The sequence below is a fragment of the Podarcis muralis genome, chromosome 14 (genome assembly GCF_964188315.1).
Source record: "Podarcis muralis chromosome 14, rPodMur119.hap1.1, whole genome shotgun sequence".
Lineage (NCBI taxonomy): Eukaryota > Metazoa > Chordata > Lepidosauria > Squamata > Lacertidae > Podarcis > Podarcis muralis.
Genome location: NC_135668.1, coordinates 2,166,087 through 2,193,878, shown reverse-complemented (window position 1 = coordinate 2,193,878; position 27,792 = coordinate 2,166,087). Strand labels below are relative to the sequence as shown.

At 43.5% G+C, this 27,792-nt stretch overlaps 1 protein-coding gene across 1 annotated transcript; it reads left to right on the top strand.

Annotated features, from left to right (window-relative positions):
- The first annotated feature begins 844 nt into the window (after window positions 1-844).
- Window positions 845-27,792, top strand: TARS3 (threonyl-tRNA synthetase 3). Its single transcript, XM_028706644.2, has 19 exons — window positions 845-1,150; window positions 2,344-2,421; window positions 3,567-3,757; window positions 4,195-4,318; window positions 5,506-5,627; window positions 6,795-6,912; window positions 8,618-8,682; window positions 10,006-10,084; window positions 13,712-13,858; window positions 16,709-16,807; window positions 17,716-17,882; window positions 20,079-20,241; window positions 21,018-21,155; window positions 21,797-21,874; window positions 21,981-22,081; window positions 22,957-23,061; window positions 23,830-23,902; window positions 25,203-25,317; window positions 26,240-27,792. The coding sequence occupies exons 1-19, from the start codon at window positions 866-868 to the stop codon at window positions 26,386-26,388; spliced, it is 2,397 nt and encodes a 798-aa protein (XP_028562477.2). The 5' UTR covers window positions 845-865; the 3' UTR covers window positions 26,389-27,792.

Here is a 27,792-nt window from a genome sequence, read left to right as displayed (position 1 = left end):
AAAGATCTCAGGGTGGTGTACATTAAAAACACATCACATAACATCAGTGATAAGCATACTGACAAATAGCCTAATTGTAAAATAATCATCTTAACAGTCCACTCTCCCATACTTTTGCAGGCCACAGATTATTTAATGGCCATAGGCCTGGGTAAAGAGGAATGGTTTTGCCTGGCACCTAAGACATGTAATGATGGCGCCAGGCGAGCCTCTCTGGGGAGAGCGTTCCACAATTGGGGAGCCACCACAGAAAAGGCCCGTCCTCTTGTTGCCGCCCTCCGAAGGTCTCAGCGGGGGAGACATAGAGAAGGGCCTCCGAGGACAAGCGCAGGTCCGGCTGGGTCTGTTTGGGGAGAGGCGCTCTTAAGGCATGGAGGTCCTCAGCCCCCTAAGGCAGCCCTTTGAATTGGGCCCAGAAGCAGCTGGGCAGGACTGGTGTGATGATGGTGCTCCAACCGTCTTGTTCTGGTGAGCCATCTGGCCATTGCCTTTTGCACCAGCTGAAGTTTCCAGACCCTCCATAGGTCCCTATTTTCCAGGGACAGTTCCAGATTTACAGACATCCTCCCCGTTTCTGATTTGAAGCCGGAATGTCCCCCTTTTCCTGAGGGTGTCCCTGTGTTCATGGGAGGAACAGGTATCAGCCTCAAATAATGAATGTATTCTTTAATATTAATAAGAATCCTATGTATTGGAACTGCCCAACGAACTCCCATCTCTCTCTCTCTTTTTCGTCCTGGCCTCGTTTACTGAATGTATTAACCCCACGTGCCTGGATTCTGCATTTCGAGAGGGAGGACGAAGGCGCCTCCTCCTCCTCCTCCCTGCGAGGCCGGAGCGCGGAGCGGGCGAGCGGGCGAGCGAGATGGCGGCGCCCGCCTGGGCCGAGGGCGTCGCGTCCCGCCTGGCGCGGCAGGAGCAGGAGGTCCGCTGCTTGGCGGCCGAGGTCGCGCGCCTGAAGGAGCCGGAGCGCTGGCCCGACGGCGGCCTGCCGGAGGCGAGCCCGGGGCTGCAGGCGCTGCGGGCCGAGAACGAGAAGCTCCGCTACCGCCTGGGGCACCTGCGGCGGAGCCTCGGAGCGGAGCTGGCCCAAGCCGGGACCAGGCCTCCGCCGGAGCCCCGGCCAGAGCCGCCTCGGGCGGCCGCGCAGGTGGGTGAGGAGGCGGCGGCCTGGCGGGGGCCGCTCCGGGAGAGAGCGGAGCCCCGTTCGGGTCAAGCGCGCCTTGGGTCCGCCGGGGCTCCCTTCGGAGGACCTGCCGGGAAGGCCCCCCCCCGGGTCACCTGGCGCCCCCCGGCAAGGCCGGCGTCTCGGCTGGAGCCTCGGGGCGAGGTCGCGGCGCTTCCCTTCCGCTTCTTCAGCTGGAGCGGCGGGCAGGTTTGGGCAGGGGGCGCGCCCCTGCTTCCAAGGGAAGGGCGTGCAAAGCTGCAATCCCATACCAACAGTGACAGTATTATTGCTACAAAAGTGGGGTGCCACCCCCCCCTCCGCCGAGCCGCGGCAAGATTCCTGGGGGTCCGGGCGCTCCCTGGGGGTCTGCAGTCCTTTGGAGAATTGAGACAGGCGGAGACTGTCCTCGCTTTAAGAATGATGGTTTATTCCTCTATTTACACCTTTGGTGTGCATGGAGGGAGTCCCGATCTTACAGCATGGTCCTCTCAAGAGGGGCTTGACCCCCACAGCAGGGCAGCTCTGGAGACCAAGGCGTCGCCCCCAGCCTGCCTGCAGCCAGCCTGCCCAAGATGGATCCCACTCTTTATTCCTCCTTCTTCTCCTTCTTCCCAGAACACTTTGCTCAAAACCTCTCTTTTCCTGTCATCTCCAACACACCTTGGCAACTTCTATCTCCCTGGGCCATCTTGTCCTGTTAACAGATTTTCTCTTTGCTAGGCCAGCCCAGGGGTTCCTTGTCTGGCAGTGTTCTGCAGCTTGTACTTTCATCCACATCCCAATTAATCAAAATCCTACCATTTATTAATTTCTAGGGTTTAGGCCCCCCCAAACCTATAACATTATATACATATCCACCCCCACCCCCTTCATCTTCCCCAGCTGCAATAACATGTCTCTTCCATATTGATCTCTACAGGCACAGCAGGCCCTGTAACTGTTAATGACTCATCTGAAGTACAGTATCTCTAGTCTAGAATACATGGTACTTTAGTAATGTAATTGGCATTACAGTTCAGAGATTTGAGCTTTGGAAATTAATTTCCTTGACTCCCTCACTGTCTTTGTGTTTTTAATTACTAATTCTGACCACTTTTTTTGCTTTGACTTTAATTCTGGCATTTGGATTGGCAATTTTTTTTTATATAATGTAGTTCTACCTTTTCTTTACTTAGGATCTTCCCAATGCAAACCAGAGTAAACATAAAAGGGAGAAGAAGGAAAGTCAAGCTGCTGATGGATGTAGAAGTGAGGTATGTGAACTTTTTAGGGTGTCCAGGTAGCCACTCTTGGTATTGTCTTTGTCTCTCTTGTGCCTGACTAGATGAGACAGTGGGGATCCTTGACCTTAACTTTCCTCTTTTTAGCTCATGAGGCTCTAATCTCAGGTTGTGTGTTCAAGCACCAAGTTGGGCAGAAGGATTCTGACACTGCAGAGGGTTGGATGCAATGGTCCTTGTGGTTCTTTCCAGTTCTACAATTTTAGGATTCAAGAATAACTGCTGGGTGGGTAGAAGTCATCAGGAAAACAGTGCTGGGAGGAAAGGATCAAACCCTCTTCCCCAGTCTTGGATCTTTTGCTTGGAGTAGTTTCCGTGCACAGCCTGAGGTGGTTGCAGCCCAGGCACAGGTATACCACTACAATACAAATTGTGATTTCAAGAGGTGGACTATGATTATCTGCAGATTCCCAGTTTTCAGTAAGTAGTCTTGAAGATGAGCAGCAATAAATGGCATTTGCTCTATTCTGTGGAACTTAACCCTAAAACATATGAGCTTTACGAATGTCCAGTGCTGTCCAATAGCTAGCTAAAAAGAAGGCATGAGTTATCACTTAGCTAGGATGAAAGTTATAGGAGATTCTATATCATGGTCCGGAGGAGCTACACATATAGGAGGATGGGAGCTGCATGTACGGCTGGAGCTCACATTTGTATTTTTGCCTTTGCCATTTCCATTTGACAGGGAACAATATAAGCCACTTTTAGACTAAATAGTGACTTTCCTTTTCAACTACAGCAGTTGAAAATGTCATTTGGAAATGTCAAATGAAGTCCAAGCTGTTCACGATTCTGACCCATGTGTTTACAGCTACTATTGATACAGTCTAGAAAAGGTGTGAAAGTGATTGGTGGTGGGAATTTGCAGTGAATGGGAGCTTCCATGCGACTGTGCAGCTCCCATTGGAACCTCCCTGTATAGGGAAGTTATTAATGATTGATGTTTTAGTTTGTTTTTATAGTTTGCTGGAAGCCGCCCAGAGTAACTGGTGCAACCCAGTCAGATGGGTGACATATAGATATTATTATTAATAATATTAATATTTCACATGTGTTCTCCATGTCCTGTTTGTGTTGAAGGCCTGCACTGACATTCTGCCCTGCACACTTTTTAACAGCTACAGCAGGAACCAAGCTTCATCAAAGAAAGGCTGAAGTTATATGAAGCACTGAAGAAAGAGCACGATGCTCTCCTTGATTCCAGAGCATCCAGCCAAAGCAGACCTATCAAAATCACTCTTGTTGATGGGAGGAAGATGGAGGGGGAATCCTGGAAAACAACTCCACATCAGCTAGCTCTACGAATTAGGTAATTTTCCTTGCAGACAGGGTTTCTGTCATCCTCAGATGGCGCAGTGGGTCAGTGGGTCTGGCTGTTAACCAGAAGGATAGTGTTTTGAGCCCACCCAGGGATGGTGGTGGGCAGGATTCCTGTGTTGCAGGGGGTTGGATTAATGATTTTATGTATGCATGTACACACAGAAAAAAGCACGTAGAGAGAAATATATAATAGCTGTGATTAGAGAGGGGGAAATGCTAAAAATACTCTGTGTGCAAGTTAAAGCTTAAACTATCTTTTTTGCACATCTATTTTATGTATAATTAAGCTTTAACATCTGTACCTTTCTCTCTGACCTACCATCAAACCCATCTCTCAGCAACTAAAAGTTTGATGGCCTCAAAAGGAGGACATCTCTGGCAGGTTTTTTAGAGGTAACATTTTTAGCATGCCTTTGCTCTCTTTAGTCGTGGACTTGCTGATAATGCCATCATAGCCAAAGTGAATGGGGAACTCTGGGATTTAGATCGGCCGATGGAAAGAGACTCTTCCTTGGAGCTGCTCACCTTTGATAGTGAAGAAGCTCAAGCTGTACGTAAACTTTTTTCTTTATCTCTCTCTTTGTAAAATAATTTGAAAACAAAAGTCCTGATCCAGCAAAGGAAATCCTTGTACAGGCAGGGCTTTTTTTCAGCCGGAACGAGGTGGGTGCCATTGCAGGCCAGCACCCCCCCCCCCCCGGCTTTCCCACTGGCTGCCTGGCAATGGCACCAACTTCAGTAAAATATTGGGGGAGGCTGCCCCTCACTGGTATGTCGCCAGGAGGGTGGGCAGTGAGAAGGAAGCCAGAGTCAATCGAGGACAGCCCAGGATGAGAGCCTGTGGCCCATCAGAGGCTGCACCACCTTCCTCCCTCACCTGGTGCTTTTGAGACCCAGGCAGCCGAGCTTCAGAGGCGATGCTGCCCAGACCGGGGCTGGCACTGAGAGGCTGAGCTGGGGCTTGCCAGGGGACAACAGCAGGCACAGTCCGCATACTGCCCGCTCCTCTCCTCACCCAGATGCCAGCAGCCAGTGGCAGCCAGGTCCCCTCTGTGGAATTTAGTGTGGTGATGGCACATGGCAGCAGTGTGGAAATAGAGAAGGGATGATGGAAGTAAAAGGTTATATATTGTAGACTAGGATGTGAGCCAGCCTTATCTAACCATGTACAGGTGATCATGTATGGCATGGATCAGGTAGATCAGGACCAACTAATAGAGCTCTGAGTGACGTGCAGCTGATTGGAGTATTTGATCCCTAATATTTTAGCAAGTAAAATTGAAAGTAACCAAATAATAATAATCTGCTGTGATAATTTTCTATCTCAGCCTTGTTGTTCTTTTCCTACAACACTTGAATGCTAAGAGATTGCTTTTGATCAAGTATTTTTGCTAGCTAATTCTGTGTTTGAACCCCTGATCTGAAGCAACTCAGATATACAAATCTACATGTTATCCCAGTAGTTGGCTCAAGGTGGGAAGTAGGTGATTGGCTCTACTCTGTGAGTGAACATTTTTCATCTGGCTCTGGTTGATGGACCTTAGGGTTCGAGGTGGGGGAACAGATTGTGAAATCTGCCCATCTCTGATACATGGGGCATGGTACAGGCAAAGGTTTCATATTGGAAAACGTAAATATTTGATTGTGTGTTGCTCAGCTCTAATCTATCTGTGAGAGGAATAAGGAACTTACTAATAGTTAATTGGCTCATGATCTATTTTTTATCTTTGCATGCAGGTTTATTGGCATTCTAGTGCTCACGTTCTTGGAGAAGCAATGGAAAATTATTATGGTGGATGCTTGTGCTATGGACCTCCCATTGAGAATGGTTTTTATTATGACATGTACATTGAAAACAGGTATTGTTTTGTCAACAAGTGTTGGCATTTTGGAGTTGGTATAGCACAATTGAAGTATAAACTTGGGTTTTAATATAACCTCTTCCTTAAAACTACATTAGAATATTTACTATCTTCACCATAGCATCAGTACACAGTAGCAGTAATGTGTTCTGCAAAGGAGGTGTTTGTGCCTGTATTTCCTTTCACCAGTGGAAATGTAGAGGCAAAATATGACTATTCTTAATGAAAGAACCATTGGTTATAGAATTTCATACTCCAAAGCTGGCTGAAGCCAATATTTTTATATAGCAAATCTTAGACAATATTAGCTTTACTTAGCAAAATCAAGTGGTATGGATGTGGAGAGTATCAGATGGAATAGTTGCATACTCTGTCCAACCATGTGGCACCATTTTTAAAAAGGAAAAGGAAAGGGTCCAGCTTATACTCTTTGCTGACATGCTATTTTTCCCTATGTGTTGGGAGCTATTTTTTTTTTTATTTTCAGGGAAAATTGACGCATGCAAAATCTCCCCACCTTCAGGCTCAGATGATAGCCCAGGCAAAGCTTTGCCACTTGAATCTCTTGATTGCATACATTTTAAAATGTATTTTATTTATTAAAATCCTTATACCTTGCTTTTCCAACACTAGTATCCAAGGTGGTTTACAATGACCAAAGGCACTCCAGAACAAAAATACAACATACCACAGTAAGGTGTGCAGAGCAAAGCTAAGCGAGCTAAATGGTCATACAGATGTGGAAATAAACAATTTTTTTCCTGGTGTCTAAACATCAACCTTGCCACTGTCCCCAAAATCCAAGATGATTAAATCAATATTAAAAGTCTATATTGCTCATTAAAATGTTTGTCCTTTAAATGCATCATTATTTATATATTTAAATGTATAGAAACTAAGCCTGCCACCTTAACCCCAGTTATCTGGGAGGAAGCCCCATTGCATTCAGTAGTGCTTACTTCTGAGTAGACATGGTTAGGACTGTGCTGCATGTTTATAATTTAAAGGAACTTTAGTCATAAATAAGACCATCTTCTTTAAACTGCCATACAATGGTGAAAAAAGAACTGCATAGGATTTTCAGCTTGTAATGGAGGATGATATACTTTCATGCTGCTCTACATGCTCTTTTACTTTAAGATCACTGGCCTTTCTTTTTTCTAGAGGTGTATCTAGTACAGAATTTCCAACACTGGAGAATCTGTGTAAAAACATCATAAAAGAGAAGCAGCCTTTTGAAAGGCTAGAAGTTCGCAAAGAAATCCTGCTGGATATGTTTAAGGTAAGTCTCTGGGTTTGCTAATGTTCAAAATCATCCACTGCAAATGTTGCTCTGAACTTTGGAATCTGAAGACTAGCACTTGCTCATGCTGGCTGTTTCCACAGCATGTAAATGCAGATACTCCCTCAAAACCATTGACTTTCCACAGTCAGGGGTGCAAGGGCCACAGTAGGCAGGAAAGGGGAAAATATTTTCAATGCTGCTTTTCTCCTTTCTTAACAGATAGGGAACCTGGGGCTCTTCCAGCGTTGTTGGACTTCCAGCTTACATAACACCCCCCCCCCCGCCCCAGCATAGATAGTGGGCAGAGATGGTGGGAGTTTGAGCCCAACAACTTATGGAGGGCCACAGGTTCCCCATCCCACTCTAGGGATAATAGTGTTTTCTTCTCAGTTGTCTGTTTCCTCTTCACTGCTTAACAGGCTGCAAACCATTTTTTATGCTCCTTGCTCTGCATATCAGGTACATGCCCACAGTACTCTTCCCTAGCCCTGTCCTACAAAGTCTCTTTTTCCCCTGAAATGTTGCTTGGGGCAGGAAAAGAAAGTCACCATGAGTGGCCGTGTGTAGCTTAAGCCTGTAGTTATTTCACAGCAGCAGCTTCTGTTAGCAGCTCTTGGTTTGAGAAGCAGGAGACTGCTTTAGCCTGCAGTTACTTTGGCCCTGGTGACCTCACCATCTTCTTTAATTCGTGATGAAATTGTGTCCTGAAAGAAGCTGTGCTTAATATAGCTAATATGCAGCCAAACCATCTCTTCCCTGTCTAGCTCCCCCTGCATGTTTTGTAACATACTCTCTGGCTGGTAGGAATGTCAATCTTCCCAGGCTATGTCTGAAGAAAGGACTCAAGAAGCTCTTAGCAAGGCATCCAGAAATCTTGCAAGGGCTGCACAATAAGGCGGCTGCTGTGCCCATTTTAAATAAGAATGTAGGAGGGGCCATACTCTAGAGGCAGAAGGTCCTAGGCTCAATCTCTGGCATTTTCAGTTACAAAAGGATATGGAGTAACTGTAGGTATATGTGAAACGGAAACTAGTAGCCATTCCTTATCTGCACAGTGCAATGTAAACAATCTAGAAGCAGGTGGCTTCAGGGTCAGAAGCATGAGGTTCTGCACAGTGTCTCTTTGGGCCTAGATACAGAGACTGAGATAAAGAGCTGAGTTTGTTCATTTCTCTCTCTCTCCTCTTCTCCCTGCTGGGAGGGGGAGAACCATCTCCAGATGCAGACTGTCCTAGCAGCATGCTAGTGACTGATTTATGGGCCAATGATGTACAGAACCATTAAGCTGTAAACGGGCAATAAACCTTACTGCCTGAACCATGGGCATGAAGTGAGTTTATTGCATCAGTGATTGTCTCTGCAAAAGGCTTGACAACTTGCAGAGTGGAGCACGCAGAGGAACTTGCAGGACACCTTGTGAGTTTGAAAAGATGCTCACAAAGATTCAACAGTAACACCCTGGAGCGGCTGCTTGTCAGAATAGGAAGTGAGGTAGGCCAGTGCTCTGCCAGAATAAGGCAGCCCAGACTGCAACTCCCGTCATGCCTGACCATTGGCCACACTCAGTAGAGGTGATAAGAGTTGTATGACATCTCCAGGGCACCAGGTTGCAGAAGGCTAGTATATGGCTTCATGCTTGTTCAAGAAAATTCAAATTCTCATTTTGTTTCCTCCCTTACCTTTTTGCTCCTCTTCTGCATAGTATAACCAGTTTAAATGCCGAATTTTGAATGACAAGGTTGACACACCAACAACTACAGTGTACAGGTAAAAGGATGCACAGTTTTGACTCAAACTTTCAAATGTGCTATTTTTTTAAATACTTAGGAAGAAGGCATTTGTAAGATGTATGTAATTTTAAATTTTGAGAGAAAATTATATGCTCAAATTTAGAAAAAAAATATACTGTATATATAATGAGAACATAGTTGCTTTATTATTATTGCTTATAACATACATCATGGAGGAGGGAACAAGCTTGTTTTCTCCTGATCTGGAGTGTAGTACCGTACCCAAACCAGTGGCTTCAAGTTACATGAAAGGTGATTCCAACTAAACATCAGGGAAAACTTTCTGACAGTAAGAGCTGTTTGGCAGCGGAACAGTCTCCTTCAGGATGTTGTGGACTCCCCTTCCTTGGAGGTTTTTAAGCAGAATGGCCATCTAACATGGATGCTTTGACTCAGATTCCCACATCGCAGGGGGTTGGACTAGATGACCCCCAAGGTCCCTTCCAACTCTACAATTCTATGATGATTCTTTGATCACACCATCAGTGTACATGGTGCATTATGGTAAGCAAAAGGCAGGTTGCTGCTGCACAGATCTGACAGTCTAAACTCTACAAAAGGAGGTTCAAGTGAGGCAAGGATCAGTATAGTGGTACCTCGGGTTACGTATGCTTCAGGTTACAGACGCTTCAGGTTACAGACTCCGCTAACCCAGAAATAGTACCTCAGGTTAAGAACTTTGCTTCAGGATGAGAACAGAAATTTTGCAGCAGCGGCAGCAGGAGGCCCCATTAGCTAAAGTGGTGCCTCAGGTTAAGAACAGTTTCATGAAGTTCTTTTGTTTCAATTAAAGATATAATCTGTAATATACAGTATACACATACAGGGTCATACATCACGCTAAAGGGAAGCATAACAAAGATTCATTATGATCCCTACGTCAAGATTTTGTGCAATGCAATCAGAAATGGAAGCTTTGGTTTGAGGTGGATTTTGTAGGCAGTGGTTTTCAGCTGCATTTTGGAATGTCTGAATTGAAAAGCTGTAGTTATAAGCTGTTGCTCCACCTTAGAAGCTGCTGCGCCATGGAGAGGGGCACACCTGAGAACAAGCACTGCAAGGATGCAAAACAAAAGCAAACAAGCAGCCACAAAGCCTGGTTCCCAGTTACATTTTTGGAAGCACAAACCATGGCTTGGTGTGATGCCTCAGGTTCATTTTAAGTGCAAGAAGTTCAGATTAACACAACTGCAGTGTGACAAAGTTCAGAGTGGATTTCCTTTTGATTGGCTATAGACTTAAATGAACTGGGAACCTGATTTTTTCTAATTGCATCTTAACCTTTATAATCTTCTAATAGGTGTGGTCCGCTGATTGACTTATGCAGAGGCCCTCACGTGAGGCATACTGGAAAAATTAAGGCCTTAAAGATTTTTAAGGTAAGCAAGCCCTTTAAAGATTAGGATTTTCAAGAGTGAAACACCCTTATAGCAGGGAGTAAGCTCCCTTGTGTTGAAATGGGGTTGCTTCGTAGTAAACTTGGACTGTACATCAAATAATATGGAATGCAGTTTGTATGGTACTGTGTGACGGTCCACTCATCTTCCAAAGGCTGTTGTATTGCTTGGCTGTTTAAACACTTTTTTCTATTTCAGAACAAACAAATAATAATATTGCCTCAGCTTTGCAATCCCTATAACTACAGTGGTACCTCGGGTTAGAGACGCTTCAGGTTACAGATGCTTCAGGTTACAGACTCCGCTAACCCAGAAATAGTACCTCGGGTTAAGAACTTTGCTTCAGGATGAGAACAGAAATTGAACGGTGGTGACACAGCCCCATTAGCTAAAGTGGTGCCTCAGGTTAAGAACAGTTTCAGGTTACGAATGGACCTCCAGAACGAATTAAGTTCTTTCTTTATATAATAATTTTTATTACGTTTTCCATTTTAACAATCCAATCAGATCACATTAAATATTCCAAATTATACAAATACATATCATAAAGTCCAAATATTTTGCCAAATTATAATTTTTTTGTTGGGGCTTCCCATGCTTCAAGTTCAGTGGGGTCCAACCATATTACGTTTTTACTTCCTTGAGTTTCCAATAGTCCTTTGTTTAAATCCTCCTGTTGTTATCCTCCTTCTTTCATGGCCTCTGAGTTATTTCCACAGGCGAGTTGAAGTGAATGATAATATACTTCTGTGTGAACTTTCTATGACTCTCCTTTTTTTTTTTTTTTGCAGCTGGTAAGTCTGTTATTTGCAGTATGTCCTCACACGCTGATGTTTACGCTAAATCAATCCAAAAGTCCTTCTCTGGTGGCAGATGCCATCTTCTCTTAGTTCCGATGAAATAAAATCTAGGCGTTTGCTCGTTAATTTTCTCAGACTGGTTGCATCAAACATTGGTCTTTCCAGGGGAGGTTTGCCAAATCGGACTTAAAGTAAAGATATAACAACAAATTAAGAGCTCGCCTCCCCCTATGACTATCTCTGCAATACAGTCTATCCCATAATGGCGGATCCCAATTAAATAGTGCGTCACAGGAGAGTCTTTTATCTTCTTCCGCATATTTCAAAGAACAAAGGCTTTAATTAGTATTGTTATTTCCACACAGTTTATATTTTCCAATCTCACTTGCTATAAGTAATGTAGATGGTTCTTCGGGGTGGGAGGGTTGTTAGGTATTATCGTAGTGGAAAAAGAAAAAGTTTTATCCCCCCTCCTTTCCATTCCGTTCCAACATACCGGCTTAGATCTTATTCTTTGATGTTATCTTTCTTCCTCTCCATCACTCTTGGCTCCTCAGTGGCTGGCTTAATTGGCAGATTAATTACCCTTTCTTCACCCGAAGCATGTCCAAGATCTTAAATCAAATTTTTTATCTTAAGAAATGGAACTGGGAGTGCTCACGAAGACAGCGTCCAGGAGATCCGAACTCCCTCGAGGGCTTTCCATCCAGTGCCCCCAACCCCTCCTTCTTTACAAACTCGGGGGTGGTTTGTGGGCATCCGCGGATGAGACTGCATCTTCCCTTCCACCGGGAAGAATTTGGGAGGCTGATTACTCCCATTTCAGCCTCTAAATTGCCTTGTGGGAGCTGGAGAGATGGTATTGTCAGCCATCTTTTGCGGCGCCCCTAGCGGAGCCCCACAAATTAAGTTCTTAACCCAAGGTACCACTGTATATTAAACATTGTTTTTTTGAGGTGGGGACTTTTCGTATTGATAGAATTGAATGTGGTGGTTGATGTGTAAACCACTGAATTGTTATTTTCAAAATACTTTTGTTGAGTTTTTAAGGAAAATAGAAAGAAACAAGACACAGGGTCAAAGAGAAACGAACGGGGGGGGGGGGAGCAAATAATAACCAGTACCTTCACAAACAGGAGGGGGAAAACTTGCAGTGTATATTTGTATAAAGGGTTGGTCATAGCAGAGTTATGATATATATACATTTATCGTTATGTTTGCTGGCTTGTTATGAAAAACAAATATAAGAACCCCACTTTCTGTTCTTGGAATCACAAGATCCATATCTTGGCATATGCCGAAGGAGCCATCTGGCCACGAGCTTCCTAATTTGTATATGAAATAAAATGATACCATTTGGCAAAAGAAAAGTTATTTGAAGTTGGTCCTCTGGGTACTTTTAGTTTAATGACAAAACTTTTTGAGGAGGACTGTCTGCCATACTTTTGTAAACCAGTATTCTAAAGTAGGCAAACCAAATGTCTTCCAAAATTTTGCAAAAGCTGCCTGTGTAGTGTTAATAAATGTAAGGTAAGCTCTTTATAAATCTGCTTCCTTCTCTGTGATTCAATAATATAAATAAGGCGATGGAGTTACTGTCTGGTTTGTAATTAAAGAAATGGTCACTGAAGAATTTATACCAAAATTCTGCAACCTTAGGGCAGTCCCGCCACATGTCTCTATAAAGGTAAAGGGACCCCTGACCATTAGGTCCAGTCATGACCGACTCTGGGGTTGCGCGCTCATCTCGCTCTATAGGCCGAGGGAGCCAGCGTACAGCTTCCGGGTTTGTGGCCAGCATGACTAAGCCGCTTCTGGCGAACCAGAGCAGCACACGGAAATGCTGTTTACCTTCCCACCGGAGCGGTACCTATTTATCTACTTGCACTTTGACGTGCTTTCGAACTGCTAGGTTGGCAGGAGCAGGGACCAAGCAACGAGAGCTCACCCCGTCGTGGGGATTCGAACCGCCGACCTTCTGATCGGCAAGTCCTAGGCTCTGTGGTTTAACCCACAGCACCACCCGTGTCCCACATGTCTCTATAGGTGCCAGTAATTTAACACCCCTCCAGCACATGGGTGAGCTGCTGGCCACACAAGGTAAATGAAAGCTGCCTAGGCATAAAGTACCAGCCATGAACTGGCTTCAGTGAGATTTCTCTTGTTTGAGCAGACAGACTTAGAAGGTGATTTAAGCCAAAATTCTTTCCACCACTCCTCTTCCACTGGAGTATCTCAACTGAGTTCTCACCAGAGTCTCTGATTCTGAGCAGACTGAAATGAAATATTTATTAACATTTCATGTAATAAAGAAATCAAACCTTTTAAATGATTATTTCTAACCCTAAAAGCTTCAAGTGACAAATTTCTTTGTAAACCTTTACCTAGTGTCTGCTGCAGAAGGTTTCTTCTAGGTATTCTTGTAACCTTTGGGACATCTGTCACCTCAGTAGGTGGGAGCCACTAATTTATTTGGGCAGATGGGATCCCTGGTGACTTGGTCGCTCCTAGCGCATCTTTGAGCTTCCCTGCAGAAAAGGTGGGTTTGGAGGGAGAGGGGCTGCATCTCACAGGTGCTTTCAGAGGAGCTTCCAAGCATATGGGGGCAGCAGGAGACCTAAAGGAATGAATATTACTGTCAGACTGTATTCAGTGGGGTTTAAGCAGAAGTAAATAATGCACAGGATTGCAGGCTTAGTTTCATAAAGAATTACTGGGCAATCTGAGATGGTTTGTTTCCCACAAATGGCTCAGATTACATTTTTTTCTTGCAATGTACTTACATTTGGAGTAACTCTTTCAACAACAGAATTCCTCCACTTATTGGGAGGGAAAGGCTGACATGGAAACACTGCAGAGAATTTATGGAATATCTTTTCCGGAAAACAAAATGATGAAAGAGTGGGAGAAGGTCCAGGAGGAAGCCAAAAACCGTGATCACAGGAAAATTGGCAAAGTATGGTTTGTATGCATTCTCTTGGCTTTGAAACATTTTTTTATCTAAGACTAACAGATTTATTGCAGCAGAAGCCTTTGTGGACTAGTTTCTTTGTCAGATGCAATACATATGCAACAAATTCAGCAATAAATGTTGGTTTTTAATGTGACATATGAGTCCTTTTATTGTTTTGGCTCCCTAGAACTGTTAAAAGTGTACACTGCAGAACAGTTGCTGTGTTTTCAGGAGTGGGGGTTGACTCAAGACTGAAACAATGGGCAGTCCAGCATTGTGCAGCTGTGTTCAAGTGTGAAGCAGCTTTCTGACATGAGGGTTAAAAGAGAAGCAAGGGGGAGGAACCTTTTTGGCTCTCTTATCCAGATATGTCTTGAGGGCCAAATTTGACCCCATATGCAATATATATTGAAGTCTTGAAGTAGGGATTTCAAAGCACCTTGCAAGGTGCTGCTGAAAGGGAGAGTTTTTGACAGCAGAGAGTGGAAATCCACCTCCATGCCAGCTTGATTTCACCGTAGAAAAATAAGTCAGTTGAATGACATGTTTGCATTGCATGACTGCACAGAATAATGATTATTTGTCGTCTTCTTTTTGTTAAATATTTTTTTATTCTTTTTCACAATTTAATTCCACATTAACATAAGTAAAAAAGAACATTTTTACACACACACACCCAATCCCCATGTACAGCAGTATCTTTTCAAAACCTTTTTTCCCGAGATTCCAGGAATCTCTGGACTTCCCTCCACCTCCTCTTCTGGTTCTTTATATAAACAAAATTCTCTTACATTTCCATATCCATTTATCCAATTTTCTAATAATTACCCATAGTTAATCAAAACTTACTAACACTTCAAATCATTTACACTTCAGATCATTAACACAGATGTTATTTAAGCATCTAGAGTTTCATTTAAAACAACTTTCTGCATTCCACATCTGTGTTTAACTATTATTTTTTCTTCTAATTTTACCCCCATCTCTACTAATTGCAAGTGTTTAATCAAAGCCTGGTAATGTACCAATATCTACAATATTTTGCACATAAACAATAACTTTTTCCAAGACCATTTCCCATTCTTTTTCCTAACTTTGGCGTACTTAAATTTCACCAGAAGACATCTGTCAGTTGAGGCAAGTTCCACCTCGCCTTTCCTCCAAACGTCTCTCAGTCTCAGAAGTTGTACTTTCACCAAGGCCTCCTCAAGGGTTTTCTGCCTAAACCACAAAACTTCCAAATCTACCCTCTTCTTTTGGACTTCATATCAGTCATCTTTTCCCAGTGTTCAGGCTTCCTTTCCAACTTCTGCCTAGGAATATCCCCTTCCTCAGTTCTCCCTGTCCAAGACTCTATTGTTTCAATCGGTTCTGTCACCCTTTTAATGCTTTGATCCATTCGGGTTGTAAACTCATCTGTTATTTTAGCCATAATTTCCCTCATCTCTTTCATAAAATCTTTTTCCAGTTCAGATTGAGGTTTATCCCCCGGGTCCTGTGCTTGGGCCCTTCTATTCAGACTCAACTCTGACTGTTTAATCACGGTCATATTTTTGTCTTTCTGTTGTTTCAAAACACCCAGTTTTCACCACCACCTTATCAGTTTCAAGGCCATTCAGTGTAAGTTCCCAATAAACAGTTTCTGTGCTTTCCCACTACCCCCCCCCTTCTTTAGACCCGTTTATACACATATGCAATTTAACATAAAACTAAATTTAAAGTTGATACTCATATATAACAAATATCTACCTTAAAGAAGAGACTGAAACAATATATCCATAAGAATTACCGTCCAGGAGAGAGAGTACTAAACTCAGTATCCAATTTTCTAAAATGTCTCAGGGTAGAATGTAAAGTTGCAGCACTTGAAGATCCTTATAAATAGGCATATCAACCTCTCTTTCCAGATTTTTTCTCTCCTTAAAATTCCAATTTATATACAGGAAACCGAGTTCAGTGCTCTGTAAATCCCTCCAGCCAAGATATGTCTATCTTATATTCCCCCAACAGAGTACTTTAATTGTCTTAATCCAAATTTCCTCTGCTGAGATCAGTTTTAACGGCAGCTGCCGTTCAAAATCCAGTTTCCTCTTTTATACTCCAGTATCGATAACAAGCCAAGAAGAGTGGATTTCAGTTGCCTTAACCTTTCCTCCCTGCAACTGAGGAAAAGCTTTGGAAGGGCTGCGTAAGGGCTCTCAGGTGTTGTCAGAGTCCTGGCACTACCTTCCCTTTTCCATACACAAATACCAAGTCTTTAAAATCCCGTAGCAATGTCAAACAATAAAGAATGGGTTTCAGTTGCTTTGAATTCTCCCATCAGCAGGCCCACACCGTAAATATCAAATAAGATAAAGTTTTCCACCTGCCATTTTTTCCATGTACAGTTAATTACCCAGAAGATGAAGAACGGACTTCCTTTTTAATCCTTCGTCTGGCACGAAGCTTAATTAATTTCAATAGTGAATCTTCTTACATTTCCATCGGCTTGAATGTTGGTTATGGGAAATCTCTGCTGGTGGCCGAAGCGTTCAGGCTTTGCTCCCGCGGAGATGCATTGCTGCCATGGCTGCACTCAGTCCAGCCTCTTTCACCCACTCTCCCGGGCCTTTCGTCGCAGGGGCCTGGGAATTGCAGGAGAGCTCTTTGCAATCTGCTGGACCCCTTGACGTCTTGAGGACCCTCTCAAGACTTTTTGGGGGGTACGCCTCGCCTTGGCATTTTTACCTGACTCTCCATGGGGCTCAGATCTGTCGGAGCGATCAGATCTGTGCTCCGTTCGCCATCTTGCAGAGACCAGAAACCTCATTTCTGTCTTCTTTTAACTTCCGATGTTTGATTGTGCGGATACAGGAACAAGAACTCTTCTTCTTCCATGAACTGAGTCCAGGAAGTTGTTTCTTTCTGCCCAGAGGTGCCTTTATTTATAATATACTCATGGATTTTATCAAAGTAAGTGACATTTACTAATTTGAAATTGTTATAAAATATTTTTTTTCCTGCAGAGAAATGGACATTGGTTGCTACTTATTTATTTAATTTTATGGTTGTTATGGCCTGAATCTTTATTTAACCCAAACAGCGTTGCCCACCTGGAAGGAGCAAATACCAGCTGGCTTGAGGCTTTCAGAAGTACAAAACAACCTTTAGGAGAAAAGAAACCCTAAAGAGGGGGACTCCAAAGAACAGCCCAGTGAGGCCTGAGCAGGCTCAGAGGCTGTTGGGGTGCGGAATGGAGTATTCTAGAAAGTGGCATGGCTGATGGGCTGGAGCCCAGAGCAGGAACTCTACAAACCGTGACATTTTGTAGGTGGTGCCACTGAAGAGCGGTGGGTAGGGATTAGAGTGGCCCAGCTTTAAATTCCCACTCTGCCATGAAGCTTAGTGCGTAATACTGGCTCAGTCACCATCTGTTCACCTAACCTACCTCACAGGATTACTGTGAGGATGAAATTTGGTGTGTGTGTACACCACCCTCTCAACACTTTTTGAGGAAGGGTAGGATAAAAGTGTTATAAATTCCAAGCAGGTATGAGCTTTGAGTGTAGAAATATCGACATGCTTATTAAATGGTCTGATCAGCAAGGCTATTCCTGTTTGCAAGTGTGGTATAAATTAAGGTGACAAGGATCTACCTCTTTGGCTGGCATTTGATGTGGTTTTTAGTACCATTTTAGTTTTTCATTTAGTTTTTTAGTAGCGTTTTTAGTACTGTACTTTAAATTGTGACCTGACTTGGGACCTTAGGGTGACGGGCTGGGAATAAATCAAATTATTAATAATGCAAATACTTTAAAGAGCAAGAATTGGTTTGTGTGTGTTTGCCTACTGCTTATTAAGAATTTGGTTTCCTTGTGCAGGAAGAATATCACCGGCGTAACTTCACAGAGGTTGTGTCTCCTAATATCTACAACAGTAAACTGTGGGAAGCTTCTGGCCACTGGCAGCACTACAGTGACAACATGTTCTCTTTTGAGGCCGAGAAGGAAATGTTTGCCCTTAAGCCAATGAACTGCCCTGGACACTGGTTTGTGGTTCTTTTCATTATTACTCCCAGTTATTTTGAACCATTGGAAATTTATTTTAGTTTGGATTAAATAAAAATAAGTTGCAATGGGGGGGGGGGGACATGCGCATTCAAGAGCAGGGGTGAGGCCCTCCAAGTCTCTCTGGCCTTTGGGACTCTTCCTCAGGCCACAGCCCTTCCTCAGCCACATCTGCTACAGGCCCTGCTTCACACCCTGCTTGAGTGTTTTTTCCTGCCTGGATTGGGCCCTTGAACTCTAATAAACACTTTGGCTCCCCTGTAGAATAGGTGTGTGTGTGTGCCAGATGTGCTAGCGGAAGCCAGTGCCAGGATTCCCTCTAGCACAACAGTGCTCTCCCCCCCCCCCCCCCCGCGTACCTGTTACAGACTGGCTGGATGCAGAGGGATGGTGGGAGGTGCCAGCAGGGGAAAGGGAAGAAGGTTCAGAGCCCGGAAAGGGGTGATGGGACAGTGATGGGTGGTCAAAGGGAGAAGACTGGGAGGAGGTGTTAGAAGCAGAAGCGGTAACAAGGCTTAGTGAGTGGGGGGAGTTTGTGAGAAGAAGTCCAGAATCAGAGGCAGAAGCTGAAGCTGGAGAGGAGGGAGGCCAAGAGGCAGAGAGGAGTCAGGCTGGTGAAGAGGCACGGGTGTCTCTCCCTTCTGCTACGACCAGCTCCTCTCCCCCCAGTCTCCAAGAACCAGGAGAGGCATGAAGAGGGTGGCAGAGAAGTTAGCTTCACGTAGGCACCGTCTTAGATTACAGAGGGGACAGGCAGCTGTGGGGAGGCAGGGACCTTCAGTCTCAGCAATTTCTGCATGGGGGTAAGACCTGCCAGACTTTAATTGCTGTGCTCATTTGGCCTGACACTCCTAGGCAGATCCTGTTTTTCCTAATAGTTAACTCCAACTGGCTCTGTGATTTACTGCTGGCTCGCTCTAGTCAGTACCCCTGCTTCTCCCCAGATTTGCTGTGGAGTAGCGTTCGAAACTCCCCTTGTTGTAGGCATGTTTTGTGATGGAATTTCATTAATTCGAGCAGTTTCTGAGCTTTGGGTGCAGTATTCAACTTAAGATTTCAGATTAAAACCACCACTGCTGGAAGAAAAGGAGGACCTTTTTCTGCCTCCCCACTTCCAGCCACTGTCTGAAGACTGAAGAAGGGACCCTCATAAGAATATAAGGGGGGTGGGCATAGGAAGTATGGCTTTGTTTTTTGCAGTCTTCAGATGAGGACTAGACTATGTAATAAATGAACATAGGTTTTTAGCTGCAGTTCATTCATTTTCAGCTTTGTATTCTTGTTATAAAAAAGCACACCTTGATACTCCATTGTGGGGCCCATAACTTGTTTTAAGGTGCCATTTAGCTCCTAGCTTTCATATCTCTGTTTCTAGCACTGCTCTGGAGCGCTGGAAGAACCACCAAACCCCAGTGTACAGAGGGAGGAGAGGCAAACTTGTTTCATCTGGCTAGCAGATATGCTCCTGATGACGGAACAATCCTGTTAGAGTGACATTGAATTCCACCCAGATAATGCAAGTGGGGCCCAGAGCCATTCTTTGGGTAATGGACGGCAGCAGGCTGCCAGAAGGTCACCAACCCTTTACTCGGAAGTATCAGCATATCAACATATTCACTTCTGTATTAAAACAGAAATAGCGGCAGTGGACTTTTCTTCAGAGCGGCCGTGTTGTTACAGGGGTTGACCTTTCACAGGTGTGCCTTCCTCCGCCCCCCCCCCCCCCATATTGCTCTGCAATGGAGAAAACATACATGCCACAAGGTGGGCGCAAGATTTAGGCAGGGAAAGTGGCAAGGGGGAAGCATTTTTTTAAAAATCCCACCAAACCTCTCCCTTCACCGCTAGGTCAATCAAATCTGGAGTCTTTTGCTTTACACACAAAAAGTCTTCTAGTGGATTGTTTGGTTTAGCAACTGTAATAAAAAAATTAAAAATGTCAGGAGAACTGACTGCATATCTCCATATCATAGGTACCGTATTTTGACCCTATGGCATGAAACCCACTGGGTGACCCTGAGACAATCACCATCTCTTGGCTTGCCCTTCTCACAAGATTATTGTGAGGATAAAATGTGGGAAAACCCATCTGGACAAAGGGCAGGACACACAGGAGGCATGTGAATAAATAGGTCAAGTAACCATGCTTGGATCTAATAACTATTTCATGTCTCTAGCTTGATGTTTGCCCATCGTCCCCGGTCCTGGAGGGAGATGCCTTTAAGACTTGCTGACTTTGGAGTTCTTCACCGAAATGAGCTTTCAGGGACCCTAAGCGGTTTGACTCGGGTCAGGCGCTTCCAACAGGACGACGCCCATATCTTTTGCACAATGGAGCAGGTAGTGCACTTATGTTGGGGTTGCCACAGTAGAGGGATGCCTTCACTGTTTTCTTAATGATAAAAGAGTTCATGATAAACTAGTCCGTGGAGGTCTGAGCACTAAATAGACGGCAGCTGTTGTGAAAGGGCTTCCTAACCTAACCAAACCAAACCTGTGCATGTTCTTGCTTGTTAGCATGAGAAGGGACTAAATCCACAGACTTTTATTGCTGATAGGTAGACATTCAGACCATAGAGCTACAATTAGCAGAGATGGCTCTGTGTGATGTCATTTCCCCTCCTTTGCTAGAGAAGGAGCACATAGTACTCCCTGTTCCACCCCTTCTCTTCCTTTGACCAGTGATAGATGCAGACATGCCTCAGCTCACTCTAGCTCTAAAGCTGGTTATGCACATACCCAAAGCTAGCTGGTTATACTGTAAATAAAAGTGCCTGCATGGTTTTAACTGCTGCCTTTGCTGTAAACCAGTGCATACAAAGTAAGTAAATAATATTTTTTAACTACTTTTACAAGTTGTAGCATGATACATTCTTAAGCAGGGTAAAAAGGAGGAACCCTCCTTACTTCATAGCTGAACTTGCTCAAATCAAGGTTTTTCAGCCTAATTCCTATGCTTTTAATTTTGCTGCCAAGGATGGGATTTTAAAACTCTGTTCAGCCCACACATGTGGGCACCTGGAGGGATAGATTGCAATTACTACATCGTCTCCTACCCATTAAATCCCATCCCACACACATCTCCACTGTAAATTTATTTGCATTTTAAATTTCAGATTGAAGAAGAGATGAAAGGCTGCTTGAACTTCTTGCAGTCTGTATATGCTGTCTTCGGTTTTACCTTCCAACTACATCTTTCCACAAGGCCCGTCAACTTTCTAGGGGAAAAGGAGATCTGGGACCAGGCAGAGAGGGTAATTTAATTCTGCTACTCTAAAAAGAGAACACAGCGACTTTGTGTGGGACCTTTATTATGCAGTTTCCATAAGACGTCTCTCCGTGTGTGTGTGTGTGTGTGTGTGTGTGTGTGTTTACGTATTTATGAATATCTGATGGATACATGATCATGGCGACTCGGAAATGGCCGGAAAGGGGGGCAGAGACAGGGGTGGGGGACATAACCCCTGCACAAATTGGTCAATGCCTCTGTGTGTGTGTGTGTGTGTGTGTGTGTGTGTGTGTGTGAATGACCGACTAATTTGTTTTGAACTGATAAATTGCTTTAACCTGCCTTGGGACCTTATGGTAAAGGACAGGTAAGAAATAAGAAGTAGAAGCGGAAGCAGTCATAGCAACAGTTCTTATATTTCTGGCATTTAAACTAGCAAGGAAGAGCATGAGGACACATGGATCGGAGGATGGTTAGATGTTTTAAGCATTGGTGTGCCATGGGGGCTAAGCTGTAAGAAGTCTAACTTCAGGTGAGCCGCAATCAGTACTATCCGCTTCCCATCTGCAATAGGGGGATAATAATACTAATTTATTTTGGAGGATCGTTGTAAGGAATACAACAAGATAATGTAAATGAAGAACTGCTCTTCTGATTTATTCTTAGCAACTCCAGAACAGCCTGGATGACTTCGGGGAGCCCTGGAAGCTAAATCTGGGAGACGGAGCATTTTATGGTCCCAAGGTTAGTAAATATTCATGCTTTTGTACTCATGCTCTTACTGAAGCCTACAGGTGGAGGATAAATGGCAAAGCCCAAACTATAATTTTGCCATTGTTGTCCTTTGCAGATTGATATCAACATCAGAGATGCTATTGGTCGGTACCATCAGTGTGCTACTATCCAGCTTGACTTCCAGCTACCTATCAGATTTAATCTTACTTATGTGGGGTAAGTTTGCATAAGAGTCTTTTAGGACTTGAGCTGATCTGCTTAAATATGTAGAGCCTAAAACAAGGAAACAAGGGATCAGAGGAGGCTGTAAATGGACTTGGAGGTACTAGGTGACAAGCTGAAGAAATGCTTAAATGTCTGGAGCATTGGTGTGGCATAGTAACTGAGCACAGTAAGGGCTCATCCACACTTCCGTTTGCCCCACTGCTTTCCCCCAGGAAAACCCATGGTTTAGCGCTGAATCATGTTTTCCAGAGGTTGCTCTTTGTTCTGATTTATCACCAAAGTGCGGGTTTTCTGGGGGAAAGTGATGGGGCCGAGGCCCATGGTTAGAAAGCACAGGACAAGGGCCCGTGTGGACGAGCTCAAAGTCTGATGTGAGGTGAGCCACATCAGCACTGACTACCACATGTGCTATCAGGAGATAAAATTGCTCTCTTATTTCAGAAGATTGTTGTAAGGATTGCAACAATCTGAAGTACATAAATAAAGACCTGTGGATACCTTAAAGCAATATAATATGTACTAACAGTAAACTAAATTATCTGAGTGCCAATCCTTCTTTCGCCAAAACAGAACTAATCATGAACAAGGGAAGAGTTTTCAGCAGGCTCAAGAGAGCCTCAAGGTTTTCAGAATAGATTGGTGATGCAAAGTGTTGTATGATCTGTCAGTGGGATGCAACTTGTTGAAATGGCACTCTTCCCAACTCCTTCCTTGTGAGAAGTTGTAATTCAGTAATGTAATGTAATTAGAAGCCATGCCTTTTAATGTGCTAGAATTAACTCTGGTAAAAGAGGGGTGAAACCAGATTCAAATCAAGATAAGCTTGTATTAAATTTTTCCACTTTTTAACTTCCATTCTTTCACAGAAAAGATGGAGATGACAAGAAGAGGCCAGTGATAATCCATAGAGCTATTTTGGGCTCGGTGGAGCGAATGATTGCCATTCTGGCAGAAAACTATGGTGGAAAATGGTGCGTAGCAGTAACTGGAAGCAGTTTTGAAAGTTGCAGAGAGTAGAAAGCACCCTGTGGTCTTGAACACAAAGTTTAATTTTCACAGAAATGCCGTTTTTAGAACAATTTCATCCTGTCACAATGCGGCCTTTGCTACCCTGGTGCCCTCCAGATGCTTTGTACTATAGTTCCCTCCCTTCCTGGAATTGGTGGGAGTTGTAGTCTAACACCCCCCCCCAAGTGCCCGGCTGGGAAAGGCTTCCCTGCTGGATGATAGAGCAGAAGCTCCTGAGCAGCATTTCAGCTACTCCAAACATAAAACAGTAAGGCCCAATGTTCCTATGGTGTTAGCCAGCAGTAAAACATCCATCTGTGTGAGCATTCCTCACCCCCCCCCCCCCCGTGAAATGCTTTTGTCACAGTAGATGTTTGCACGCCAGCAGCACACACTGCCAGAACACTGGCTGCTGGCAAGCGAGTGCTGCATGAGCATGGGTTGGCATAGAGGGTAAGCATTTTTTATGCAAGATGGTTGGGGGCATACAGACTACTTGCACAAGTAATTACTTACCTGTGATCTGCATTTTATATAAATTGAGTCTGAGAAACAAACTACGAAGTTTGTAGTGCAAACATGAGCACACGACACAATATGAACTTAACGTTTCCATAATGCAAAGTATGTCTGCATGTATGCATGTGACGTATAAGCAACTGTGATTAATGCTGTGTGGGAAAAAAAGTTTATAATAGCTGCATATTCACTGAGGTTCTTATTTTGGCCAGGCCCTTTTGGCTTTCTCCTCGGCAGGTCATGGTAGTTCCTGTCGGTCACACCTGTGAAGAATATGCTCAACAGGTAAGAGCAGAAGTGTCAACTGCACAACAACTGAAGTGCTTTGGTTTTGTTCAGGTATAACATAGGAAGCTGCCTTGTATTTAATCAAACCATTAGTCCATCTAGCTCAGTATTCTCTACACTGGCTGGCAGCAGCTCTCCAGCCTTTCAGGCCTTCGTCTCTCCCAATCTTATCTGGAGATGCTGGAAATTGAATCTGGGACCTTCTGCTTGCAAGGCAGATCCTCTACTACTGAGCTTCTCAGCATTTTGGCTAAGGTCAAGTGTAGTTATATATAGTTATATTACCTGAATTACCGTAATTTTCAGCCAAGTTGTACCCTTTTTAAAAGTTGGTTCAGATCTGCCAGTGTTCACTCTGCTAAACTTTAATGACATTTCCGAAGACTTGAATACGGCTTGGGAATCTTTGCTGCTAGTATTTTTATCCCTCCTACTGTTTCCAGCCTCTCTGCTGTGCAATTGTACTTTGTTTCCTACATGTATTTTGTTGTTGTTTTTGTTTTAAATAGAAATTTTTTAAGTATATTATGTAAAGGAGATAATTGTTCACTGTTGTGATGTTTAGAACTTCAGGAATAGAGGCTGCATGTATACAACCCTCAGCATGCTTCTGCCTTGAACTCTGTGGAATTTCCTTCTGCCAGAGCGTGTGCTTTGCTTGCAGAAGGTCCCCGGTTAAATCAGCAGCATCACTGTGTAGCCCTGGGAACACAGCCCTTTTCTGGAGAGCCGTTGTTACTCTGGGTAGACAACACTGAGCTAGGTGGGTCAGTGGTCTGAGTCAGCATAAGCCTGTAAGTAATGTTACTTAGACCTAAGCGTGTTACCCAGCAGCTGTTTTTAAACTGTGTTGCAAGGAACTCTGGGATTCTTTGGGGGCTGATGACCCTTCTGCACTGAGAGGTTTGATCATAATGGCCAAGCTTCCCAGAAGGTCAGCTTCTTTGCCATTAGAGAGTTTCCCTGCCAACGAACCACCACAGGGAGGCTTCACAAATGTACTCTCACTAAACCTAGGCCAGTGATGTGGCCCAACATAACGTGGTAGGTGCCCTATTTGAATGGAGAGGACCCATTTAGAACACATCCCCCAGAAATATACCTTGCAACTCAGGGGTTTTTGTGGCAGACACGCAGAGGTTTCTCAGTGTACAGATTGCCCTGAAAAGGCTTCTCTAGCCTTGGAGCTTTGAAAAGTCTGCTTCTCAAGATATGTCAGAATATATCATTTGGCACAGAAATGTTACCAAATTGTAAAAGTTAACACATTTTTACATTGTCTTTTTTTTTTTTTAAGATTTGCAGTGACTTTTTTGCAGCTGGATTCATGGCTGATGTTGATCTGGATCAAAGCTGCACCTTAAACAAGAAGATAAGAAACGCACAACTGGCTCAGTATAATTTTATTTTTGGTATCTATGACTTTTTGTTCATCATTCTTGCCTCCCACCTTACTCAGAATGAAAAACCCAATATGGTTGACACAAGTAGAGAATGTTGTTCTTGTTGGGTAGAGGGAAAAATTCTGTCCCTCATTTACTGCCAGTTTCAGGGTAGCTTGCCCCAGTTTTAATGTTTGGATAACATACTAAGTCTTAATAGGTTCAGGGGCTATTTAGCTCTTCTCTGACTTCATTGGGCTACTTAATTTGCAAGGTGCACTTCTAAACATATAAGAGCAAAGCACATAGCCTAGGGAAAAACTTCACTAGCAAATGCTTCTTGAATCTGAATGTTTTCTTGTGAATTTACCTTTTTTTTTCCGTCAGAGATTTTAATTAAAGCACAGAAACATGTAAATTTGTAGGAAAACAGTGGCTTTGCTAATTTTTCTCCAAAGTAAGTACTGGCCAGTAGAAACCACTATTGGCTGTAAGTTCTCTGAGTTTAATAGATTGATATAAGAACTTGCTAGGCATTTTTAGCTCCGGCGGTGATATAGAATGTTCGTAACAATTGAACCATTCAGCAGTGTAACAATCTGTCAGTGCACAAGGCCTTTGTTGATTGGCGAGAGTAGAAAAGGGAAACCATAGCATCATCACAATAGAAGGCAGCACACACTGTGTGTATAAATTATATATGTTTGAGAGAGAAGTACATGAATTGATAGTTCATGTGAGTAAATAAATTATAGGCACAGGATATATTCTGAAAAAGTACATCTGTGGATTTTCATGGGCCTCATAAATCTTAGTGTGAGCCACAGCATTGCTCAGAAATTACCCTACTGAATCCAGTAGGACATCTTATTGAGTAAGTGTGTAGCATTGCCGCAGTACAAGGCATTGTGGCTGTGTGCCAAGTAACATTGCTCTGCGTTGTTTCTTGCAGTGGTTGGAGAAAAGGAGAAAACTAATAATGCTGTGAATGTGCGAACAAGAGACAACAAGGTCCATGGAGAAGTTTCAGTCACATCTGCCATTGAAAAGCTAAAGGCGTTGAAAGCATCACACACTTTACATGCAGAAGAGGAATTCTAGTTATTGCTAATGGAGAGTGTACTGAATGGTGAAATATTGGCTCTATCATAAACGTGTTCACCTTGAATTTAGCTCCACTATGCTTGGTGGGCTTTACTTCCTGGCAAGTACATTTAGGACTGCAGCCCTCAATCAAGGCAGTAGTTTGATGCTATAGTACATCATGACATTCAGAAAACTAAACATGTAGCTGATGCAGGTTCTTTTGAAACAATTTCCAGATGGGTAGCAAAGACAACCAAGAGGCTTGTGTTACCTTAGAGACTTAGGGTTGTGTTCAGGGTTAGTCTTACAGGAAGAAAGAATCATGTGATGGGAGCAGGCAAAGACAACTTCAGAGCCTTCTCCACAGTTTACATTTTATATTATTTGTTTTAGTGCTTTAAAATTGTAAACTGACAAAAAGACAGTATATAAATGCTGTAAATACTCAGAGTAGATGCAGTGAAAATAATGGACAAACTAACAGGCCAATTCATTTCCAGGGGTCTCCTCTGAATATAATTTAGTTGAATGCATCCCTAGCAATTTTATTTATTTATTTATTATGGCACAAGTTGCACCATAACTCAACGCCTGTTACTCAGGTTATCAGCTTCTTGCATCTGCAGAAGTTGACGGTAGTCCATGAAAGTTTATAGTATAATAAATTTGTTAGTCTTTAAGGTGACACAAAACTCCTTGAAGCTGTTGTGTAAACTGTAAAAAGAAGAAGAAAAAGCATTATTTGATACCACAGGCATCTTGCTTTTAAAAAACGCTTCAAAATTACACAGCAAATCTCCCTTTCATAGAATGAAAGGCCTGGGGAGGTTCATACAGAAGTTCTGTTACTGCTAGTAGCATATCCTCAAAATGCAAGTTTTTGTGAGCTAGTGTGCAAGTTATTTTGAGCCTGTCTGAGCAATCTTATTTGTGGCAACCTCACCTGTTCATATTAGATTCTCTCATCAATATGTTGGAGTTGCCTTTATGTTGCAAAACAATAGCGTCTGGGTTGATAGGAAAAGAGTCCATGATGCATCAGTCAAGTGAAGAGTGACTCCAAAGTGTGGAACCCGAATAGCCTTTCACTGGTGTCAAGTTCTACATTGTGCCGAGAACTGGCTTATATGTAAGGTTATGCTACAGTTCTGTGTAGCACAAATGGGAGATCTCCATATTTACGTAGCATTGTCGCTTTGCAGGCACAATCCATCAGGACGTCCTGCTGGAGCCGCATTGAAATGGAACAGGTTGTTTGGTCCATTTCATTGGGTGTGCACCTTCCTGATGGATTGAGCCTTGTAACATGTTCTTATTTTTTTAAAAGCAAACTCTTGACAAATTAGAGTTGCTTCCCCCACTTTAGAGCAATGAATAAGCCCACATAGAAGCTTTTGAATAAAATTACATTACAATCAG